A 10,694-nucleotide genomic window follows, 5' to 3' on the forward strand; every position below is an offset into this window, starting at 1 on the left:
TACCAAATATACAACGACGTAAACAGTCATTAAAGGGAAAGGCAATCCTAACCACATTGTTGCTTTTATGAATAAAGTTTTGCTTACTGGTATCGCAAATGACAGTCTTTAACAACAAAAATCCTTGCTTAACAATTAAATCAATATTAATCTATCATATATTTTAAATTACCCGCCGCTAAGAGAGCGGCCATTGAAGTTTAATTTATGACGTCACACCGTCGGTTCCGGTTTATTTCATCCACAGCACTGTAAACATATCACGAACAGTTAAGTTTGGAGCCGTATAAATTTGAGCCCGTTCTTTCGCAAGAAGAAATTAAGAAAATAAGACGGTTCAGTCGAGTCGCAGACCAGGCAGACGGTACATATTTCTTCATACAAATGTCTCGTACCTCCACTTGCCATTACGCAAATGATGAATCCACAGTTTACATAGTCTTTTATTTTCAGATGACTTGCATGGGTCAGGAATTTCGAAAAAAGAAGAAGCTTATTTTACATTTCCCCTTCACATTAATGTAATGAACTATTGGATAGGAGGGCATCAACCTATCTATTCGTAAAATCTACCACATGCACATCTTTGATGATCTTAGAATCTCATCAAAACCAGAACAGACAGTGTGACGTCAAAATTGATTTTTTGGTCTTGAATACAAACGAGTTCCACATCATGACAGCCTGTATAGATAGTGGGACTTTCAATTTCTAACGTTTTCAAATTGGTACTGAAGCTTATCTAGGCCGTATATCAACAGTATGCAAGGTGAAGATAACGAACAGTGATCAATCTCATATAGTATGATAAATTTTTATCATATATTCAATGAATCCTAACAATTATCCTGTAAATTTTTATTGGGTTGCTTTCCCCTTTAACATTGGTCATATAGAAGACAAAATGTACACGATATCACACTTGATTCACGTTTACTTTATCTCAACAATTACGTTCATCCCGTGGGGATCCGGCTTAGAATAGGTCCCCAGTACCCCTTACTTGTCGTAAGAGTCGACTAAATGGGGCGGTTCTTCGGATGAGACCGAAAAAACCGAGGCCCCGTGTCACAGCAGGTGTGCACAGGCACTCGATGTTTTAAATACCTATAATAAAACAATTGTCTTCCTGTAAACATAATATTGACAAGGTATACCACGCCGCCATCTTGGTTTTCGTTTTTACCAGCTGCATCGCTTGAAAATTTCGGCAAAAAGTTCGATATAATACAATAATTAGAACCCTACCGTCTAGCAACAACTCTGTCAATATCTTATCTCTCGCATCGTTATGGAAAACTCGAAATAATGTCCATTGATCAGATATAATCAAGCATCAACTATCGTCTACTGCTCTTCAAAATGCGATAACTCCTGATCTAGGGACGGAAGTTGACATCATTATGCAAATGAGAATTCCCTTGCTAATGTACCCACTGACGCTTGTGCGGGGGGAGCACTGAATGCAGGGTAGTTGCAGTCCTGCAAACAATAAAACTCGGGCATAATTGTGTGGTTTCGGGACAGGCTGGCACGGGAAATTCAGTAAATCTATCACATTACCAAATAACATTGGAAATGTTCATGACCCCCCCCCCCCCCCCCCCTCCACCCTGCTTCGACTCCAACCCACGTTTTGTCACCCATTGTGACAACACTGAAAATTTACAAATAAGCAGGACAGGACATTTGGATGTATAAATGTCACTGTGTACGTTTGAGAGTATACCCACGTGTAGGCGCGTGTGCGTGTGTGAATTCAATTTTGAAGTTTTCTTATTACGTTATGAAATTTACTTTCAACAGAAACGAATGCATGAATAAGTGAAGTTATCATGTTTAACGTTTAAAAAAATAAATAAAGTACAGACTGTATATATTAATAGAATAATGTTGAAGATTTATTACCTCGCTCACTAGAACATATTTACTGCTAATTATAATATTTACTATTTTTAAATTTATCGACCAATGAAAAAAGGGTTATCCCAAAATTATGTCAACGTACGTCCACCTTTCAACGATTTCTCACATTTGAGAAGCAGTAGACTATGTTTGACGGTTGATTATAGCCGATAAATGGACTTTATTTCCAGTTCACCATGACGATGCGAGAGGTAAGACCTTGACAGAGTTGTTTCTAAACGGTAGGGTTCTAATTATTGTATTATATCGAACTTTTCGCCGAAATTTTCAAGCGATGCAGGTGGTAAAAACGAAAACCAAGATGGCGGCGTAGTATACCTTGTCAATATCATGTTTACAGGAAGACAATTGTTTTATTATAGATATTTAAAACGTCGAGTGCCTGTGCAGGTGTGGTACGATAAATATCCCTCCCTGCTCAAAGGCCGTAAGCGCTGAGCATAGGCCTAAATTTTGCAGCCCTTCACCGACAATGGTGATGTCTCCATATGAGTGAAAAATTATCGAGAGGGACATTAAACGATAATATACATGTATAACTAACCAGCCATCCCACAGGGAGGATTTTGTTTTATCAAGTTCACATAATGTGGTATTAATTCATTGTGTATTATTAATAGTTAATGTCCTTCTCGAGAATCGTGTACTGTAGTAGGATTTTGAGGAAGTACTTAAGATGCAATAAAATACCGTATGTTATACAGTTATAACAATGCTTCACATTTACATATTGTGATTAATCGCCCCGCAGACTGATGCATTTATTCATGACAGCCATTGTATGCGAATTTATTATCTACATAAAATGTGAAAATTTCATTTGAAATTTGCAATAAAAGAAGATGTTGAACCTCCCTGTTCGTCTGTATCATCTAATTATGAAAGATAGCGATTTCAAGACGATAATATTTTATTATGTGTTGTAAGGGAATTATTTTGTTTAGAGATCAATACCACGTGACTACAACGATAGGAACTCTAGTCACTCTTTGGTAGATTTTGTGTTTGATATGTTAATGATTACGTGAAATGGAAGAAGACTAAGTAATTGTAGGTATTACAAACCTTGTGTCTTGTGTTTAACATTCTATATCTACATTATATGAAAGGAAAATAAATAATTTCAAATAGTACAAACCTTGTGTCTTATGTTTAATATTTTATGCTACATAATGTGGAAGGAAAATAAATAAGTTCGGATATTGCAAACCCTGTGTCTTGTGTTTAATACTTCATGCTTACATTACATGGAAGGAAAGTAAATAATTCCTTGTGTCGTGTGAAATATGGACATGTTAACAAAATTGTCTCTGTCCACCAGAATGTCTAAATAAAAATCGCATTATCATAAATCAATCATTCACATTTTTAAAATGTTCCTCCAAATATCCTATACAATTTTGCAATCTTCTGAAGCGTTACACTTTTTTTCCTCCGAAAAGACATGGGGTAAATGTAGCCAGACAAAATCTAGACTAGAAAAGAGACGATGAGACTGAAATTGTACAATTTTACAGATTTATTTTTAGAAAAAGGGTGAATATAACGAACAGTGATAAATTTTGTAAATCATATAAAATCGAGAATAGGCCTAACACAGAGAATGCCTTGACCGCCCCGACTCGCTCCAAGGTCCATAAAACTCACACCAGTGACAACTCGCTCCAAAGCGAGGACAATTCGTCCTCTTGTTCATAACTACTTTTCCTACTCGTACATTCCTTTAATTCATGATTGTAAATAGCGGTCTAAGGATTAGTATGGAATACGTCAGAAAGCATTTGATCCAACGACAGGTTGTATTGGGAAACTAGATAATTATGATATTGGAAATCTTGATAATTATAATGACCATGGAATTTGCGAAATGCTGACATTAAAGAAGACTATTTATAGCTTTGATCTTTAACCTCAGAATTAAGTATCATCCTTGTATTCAATTTCGACTGCAAAGATCAAATTCAATAGGAAACAATCTGGTTTAGATAAAATAACGTTTGTGTTTCATACCTTAATTCAATGATATCCAAAGTTATGAGATCAATCACTGTTCGTTATTTGCACCTTGTCATAGATCTACCTTATTGATGCTCACAAGCTTGTGTGTCGTTTTGCATTTCAAAAGATCAGTGGGATTTCACATACGATGTCTATTTAAGATATGAAGAACAATACGAGTATATTAATTGTTTGTTGAGCGTTGCTGACGTGAATATCTTATCATGTTACACATATAAAACTTCATTGTTATTTTGGATTTCAAACATTTCGGTTGAGCATCACTGAAGAAACATTATTTGTCGAAATGCACATCAGGTGCATCAAAATTGGTACCGTATAAGTTTTACATAAATGAATGAATTATGAACTCAATAACATTAATCGTTTATTAAAAACTTTAAGAGGCAGGGGGCTGGCTAAGGGCCGCCTTGAGGCCCAGTGGGTCCAGCAGGAAGACCTGGTGGGGTCCAGGGGGCGAAGCTCCTGGATTTTACAGATTTTATGGGATTGAAATATCGTCTTCCATTGTTACTATTTTCTGTCACTGTTGATAAGGCGAAATTAATAAAATAACGCAAATTTTAAGGGCTATTGAAAAAACTGTCAGTTCTCCCAATAAAAGTCATTCAATAAATCAAAAGATTTTGTCATTTATTTCTCCGAGAGTGGAAGACATTATTGCTCCATTATCGTTTTCTAAACAAGAGACCACAATTTACCCTAAATTTGAAAATTTAAGGGGGAGGGCGCTGGCTGCGCCCCCCCCCCCCTTAAATCCGACGCTATGTTGTGTGGACTTATACGGAAATGGGATCATAAAACGTTATGAGAAGATGTTGGGACCTACAAACTAGGAGCAAGATCAAATGACACAAGTTTTATTGAAGGAAAAAAAAAGGGATTTTCTTTTTAATTTTCAATATCAAAGAGTGTTCGCGATCTAGATTTTTTAAATGAAAATTTACATATCTCATGGATTTCTTGCATTATATTTCATTATATGTGGGATGGCATGTTTTGTTACATGGACTCCCAGAAATAACATTTCAAGAGCCCACATGGCTCCTGGACATTTTAGCCAAGTTTCAACCCTGCATAGAGAACAATACTTCAAAATATTAGAACAATATTGATTATTATTAAAATATTGCAGTCAATGAAAGATGACAACCAACTAGAGGTGTAACGAATACTAACGATACAGCGATACATCGATCATATTGATCGCAAGGGCTTACGATACGCGTATCGCATCGTCAGGTATATATCGCGATACGGTACAAGTTCATTTGTATTGACTTACTTTAAAAATCTACGCAAGACCTAACAAATGTTAACATTTAAAAGTGGCGGAAAACAAGGTAGAATCAAATGTTGATATGGTACACTGTTGTTGAGATGTTCATTCTATAAATTCTAATACTGTGGAGGTAAAAAACACAACAATATGTAAAGATAATCAGTTTATTCAATTATTGACTACTGCATCGTAATACATAATGTATCACATGGCCGTATCGTGATATGTATCGCATCATGAGATGACTGACGATACTCAGGTCTAGTGAGGTTACAAGCAACTCGTGATTGGTAACCGTGACCTGTAAGTTTTCTTTACAAGTATGTAAAAAATGACTTCACGTTTTTTCATTATGACGTGTTTGGTGTTTTTTTTTTAAGTTGGATCCTAAGATAAGGGTCTTTTTTGCTAGAAACGGTTCATATGTTCAAATCATATATTTGCCATTAAAGTAATATTAGCTTTGAATCTGAAAATTTTATTTTGCTGTAAAAATGTGCTATTAATTATGGTAGTTTTAGATGTACCTTTTACCATAATCATTGATAAAATTAAGTTGAAGATTTTATCAAAATAAAGATTTCGGTTCTAATGAATATATATCTAAGCTTTAGCATTATACAGAAATCAGTTTTTGTATGGGAAGACAATAATGTAATTTTACTTCATCCAGAGCCTCTGGATATGTTTTCTAACATATAGGGCCCACGGCGGGTGTGACCGGTCGACAGGGGATGCTTACTCCTCCTAGGCACCTGGTCCCAACTCTGGTGGGTCCAGGGGCCCGTGTTTGCCCAACTATCTACTTTGTATTGCTTATAGGAGTTATGAGATTGATCACTTTTCGTTATCTTCACCTTTCATTAAATATGAATAACAAATGTTTATAAAACTTTTTTTTACTAACTCTCTAATATCACGAAACTTGCATTTCTCACCTTTACATTCTTTAAAAGGGATTTAATTGTCAGTCTATTTTTGCATGTTTGGGAAATGCAATTTCTTGAAAATTGGGAATATTGGATAATTAATTTGAAGATATTGGAGGAAAATAACAAATGGTGTACAAATTTATGTTCAAATGTCAATACTGGTCAATAGTGATTAAAATCGGTCAATTGAAAACTGTTTGGTGATCATAGTCTGTGTTAATGGTCATTTTGAATGTTTAAGTGGTCATTAATTATGGTAAATACTGTAATTCATCGCATATACTATCATTTTATACATATAGTATATTTACAAGTCATAATATTATTAAATATCTAATGTAAATGATTCTGTTAGATTGGGGAAGACGTAAAAGTTTCTGTTCAAATTCCTTAGAACTACCTAAATGGTTTCAAATCTTATTTTGCACCGTTAATTATATTGGTGATGTTTTCATAACAATAACAGGCACACTGGTCATCTCTGGTCCCAGAGTATGCTAATTGACACCTGTCAACTCAGCTTCATGTGCTCAGGTAATGTCCAGCTACCCGCTATTCTTAATCTGTCAAGGTACATGTATAAACAGGTCTGTCTCCAATTGTCAAGCTATGCTATCTGTGACCCTCTAGTATAGTACTGAAGATATTTCGGTTACAGTTTCAGCAATCCAAATGTTTTAAACTTATGGAATTACTTTTACATTGAATTATCTAATGAAAAATATTAATCAAAAATTGATCCATATAATGAAAAGACTTAAGGTAAGGTTTGCAACAAAAGGGATATAACTCACTTGAAATACCTCAGTGCACTTCGTGCTTTATAACGTCATAATGAAAAAATGCGTCACGTCATAGTTGAATCGAGGGAAAATGTCATAATAAAACTTGGTACACTGGTACATCTTCAGGAGAAAATAACCCTTATTGATTTTGAGGTCCCATGTTCAAAGGTCAAGGATCAAATTAGACATTGGAATATACTGTCTGCTCAATATCTTGAGAACCCTTTTTGAGATTTTGATTTTGAGATAACATGGTCAAAGGTCAAGGGTCAAACTGGAGATGGGAATATACTGTCCGTTCAATATCTTGAGAAGCCTTTGCTTGACAGACATCAAACTTGGTACACTGGTACATCTTTAGGAGAAAATAACCCCTATTGAGTTTGAGGTCACATGTTTAAAGGTCAAGGGTCAAACTGGACATTGAAATATACTTTCTGCTCAATATCTTGAGAACCATTTTCTTGACAGACATCAAACTTGGTACACTGGTACATCATCAGGAAAAAATTACACCTATTGGTTCTGAGGTCACATAGTCAAAGGTCAAGGGTCAAACTGGACATAGTAATATACTGTCTGCTCAATATCTTGAGAACCCTTTGCTTGATAGACATCAAACTTGTTACACTGGTACATCTTCAGGAGAAGACGACCCCTTTTGATTCTCAGATCACATGGTCAAAGGTCAAGGGTGAAACTGGATATTAGAATATACTGTCTGCTTAATATATTGAGAACTCTTTGCTTGACAGACATTAAACTTGGCACATTGGTACATCATCAGGAGAAGATGACACCTATTGATTTTGAGGTCGCGTGGTCGAATGTCAAGGGTCAAACTGGACATAGGAATATACTGTCCGCTCAATATCTTGAGAACCCTTTGCTTGACAGATATCAAAATTGGTACACTGGTACATATTCAGAAGACTACTACTAATGACTTTGAGGTCACATGGTCAAAGGTCAAGCTGGACATAGGAATATACTGTCCGTTCAATATATTGATAACCCTTTGCTTGACAGACAACTAACTTGGTACAATGGTACATCTTCAGGAGTTGATGACCCCTATTGGTTTTTAGGTCTCATGGTCAATCCACTCTTGACATAGGAAGATATTGTCTGCTCAATATTTTGAATTGATGATACTATTCTCAATTAAATGATGTGTGTGTATAACCCTTTTCAATTTTGCACCATGGGGGGATATGTGTTTTACAAACATCTCTTGTTTAGTTACCATTTGATATTCTACAACAGTTTTACTTATCTTTTAATTTTGTGTTTTTGGGTGACTTTTAAGCTATATTTATAACATAATTGTTTCTTTATTGTTAGAGCTACTTTAAATTACAATTTTAAATTATTTTCACTCCCGATATTTAAAACATTGTCGTAGCTAATTAGGCTGATATTTAAAACATTGTCTAAGCTAATTATGCGTATATCAATTTCAATTCTTGTAAAACACAGAAACTGTATATACTTAGTTAAAAATAAAAGCATATAAAGTATTCTTTGATTTCTCTTTATTATTAAAGGCGTAGCTTAATATGCTAAACGTGTGTCGGTGTACTCAATTCGTTAATTATCGCGTTCGATTCGCCTTAAAAGCCACAGCATGCTTTTCTGAGTTTCTAGCCTAAGCGACACGTGCATAGTAATCTGTTATAATTTTTTGCATTCATTGACATTATTCAGTGTATTGAAACAGAAACACATTCATCTGGGTTTTGGAATACCATTTTGATTAAGAGATTCCTTGTGTGATTGAAAATGGTCGGTTGCGTGCGATTTGGATGCTAGAAGCTGGGGTGTCTCAAAATAATGTGGCGAGGCCGTTTCTAATTTATATCAATACTGTAAATGCTTTATGGAAACGATATCAGCAAACTGGTACCAACAGTGACGGTCGAGTCCGGGCTTACTCTCGTGCCGGAGAGCTTTGCATTGATGCCTGCGTTATTTAGCACCGCCAATTCGGCAGAGGGAGCGTTATGCACTGGCCCCAATATAATAAACTGAGAATAGACTGAAGTCAAAATTTTGATTGCTTATATAATAAGATTTATTTAGCACAGATGTTTAAAAAATTGCAGGTTTATAAAAACATCAAATGCAAACATATACTAAAAATTTTATTTGTTTATGAAATTATTTCAAAAGTTTGAAATTTAGACTTAGTCTATTCTCAGTTTATGGTCAGGCCTGGAATGGAATTACAACACATGGAAAAAAAAAACCTTTGGTGATAGTGGAGGGCAATATAACTGGCGTACGCTACTGTGACAAGACTGTACACCAGCACGTCAATCCATTCATTCACAAGAAAAAGCGTCACCCCGCATTTTTAGCGGACGAGTTTCCTTCGACACCGATAGAATATCGAATTTGTCCACTTAAAGGAAACAAAGCCAATTTACGTAAAACGATCATAGGAAATCTAAGTTTGCGTAAAACAAAATAAGCAACGCTGATCAATTTAACAATATGTTTATTTAACTGTATACAACAAACAAATAATCAAAGAAACTACTTTCTCATTGTGAAAACCTTCAAGCAAATCATATAATCTATTATGCATCCAGTATGCCATTTCTCGGGCTCCCCGGACAATAAACATAATGTGTATAGTCATAATTTATTGAGCATCATCAATGCAGCACAATGAAAACAGTATCAACGTTATATGTATAACAATGGAACGATTACTACAGTTGTATATACCTAAACACGTTTAAAAAAACCCACAAAATATATTTTACGATTTAATGCGTAAAGATGAAATAAGATCATTATGATGACATCATTATCGCGGGTCATGTGGTGGGATACATACAGTTCCGACCTTTCCCCCTATTTATCTTTTCAATCAATACCAATTCTCTAAACTCTATTGCGAGCGTCTTGTATTGAGTAGATAATGACATCATTGTCACGGGTCACGTGGTGGGATACATACATTTCCGACCTTTCCCCCTATTTATGTTTTCAATCAATACCAATTCTCTAAATTCTATTGCGAGCGTCTTGTATTGAGTAGATAATGACATCATTGTCACGGGTCACGTGGTGGGACACATACAGTTCCGACCTTTCCCCCTAACTATGTTTTCAATCAATACTAATTCTCTAAATTCTACTGCGAGCGTCTTGTATTCTCGTTTTAGTGGCCTCCTGTATCTCATGGAATGGCTCTTGTCGGAGTGATTTCTGATAAGACAGGAGAGCTCCCTGGTGGTCTCCACAGATCTGTTGACAGATTCCCAGAATCTGCCATGATATGTCTCTTAACTGATTGCGAACATACCGTCCGTCGTCACCGTGTAGGAGGTCGTGCAACTCGTGAAGAACTTCCTGTTGTTTTTGTGAGTTTCCATGGTTACATACAATTAGCAGCATGAGCGTCATGATACATGGAGGTATCTGTAGATGATTTGTCTTTGCTTCTCTTTGTTCTGGTTCTAGCTCTTTTATAATCATTTCTTCGTCATAAATGTGGATGGTCAAAGTTGCTTTTTTCAATATGCCCATGAATGATCGTCCTCCCAAGATCCCACTAATAAACGTCTGCACGTACACCCTGTCATTATGAATGACGTAAGGCTGTGTGATGTCTCTTCTCAACGTCTCTAAAATTGGAAGGGCCTTCTGATTCTCTCCTGATATGCAATAGAATAAGGCAAGGTATACTGTCTCCGATAAACACCCAAAACGAACTCTAAGTTTTAAGAGTGCTTCGCA

General features: G+C 35.7%; 1 protein-coding gene across 1 annotated transcript in view; it reads right to left on the reverse strand.

The window, feature by feature from the left end:
- LOC130049643 (tissue-type plasminogen activator-like) overlaps window positions 1–10,433 on the reverse strand; it is a 32,489-nt gene extending 22,056 nt beyond the window's left edge. Inside the window, exon 1 of the mRNA XM_056147519.1 lies at window positions 10,094–10,433. Within this exon, the coding sequence (XP_056003494.1) occupies window positions 10,094–10,433 (340 nt within the window). The remainder of the gene's footprint in view (window positions 1–10,093) is intronic.
- Between the last annotated feature and the right edge of the window lie 261 nt (window positions 10,434–10,694).

This window comes from Ostrea edulis, chromosome 8 (assembly GCF_947568905.1).
Source record: "Ostrea edulis chromosome 8, xbOstEdul1.1, whole genome shotgun sequence".
Classification (NCBI taxonomy): domain Eukaryota; kingdom Metazoa; phylum Mollusca; class Bivalvia; order Ostreida; family Ostreidae; genus Ostrea; species Ostrea edulis.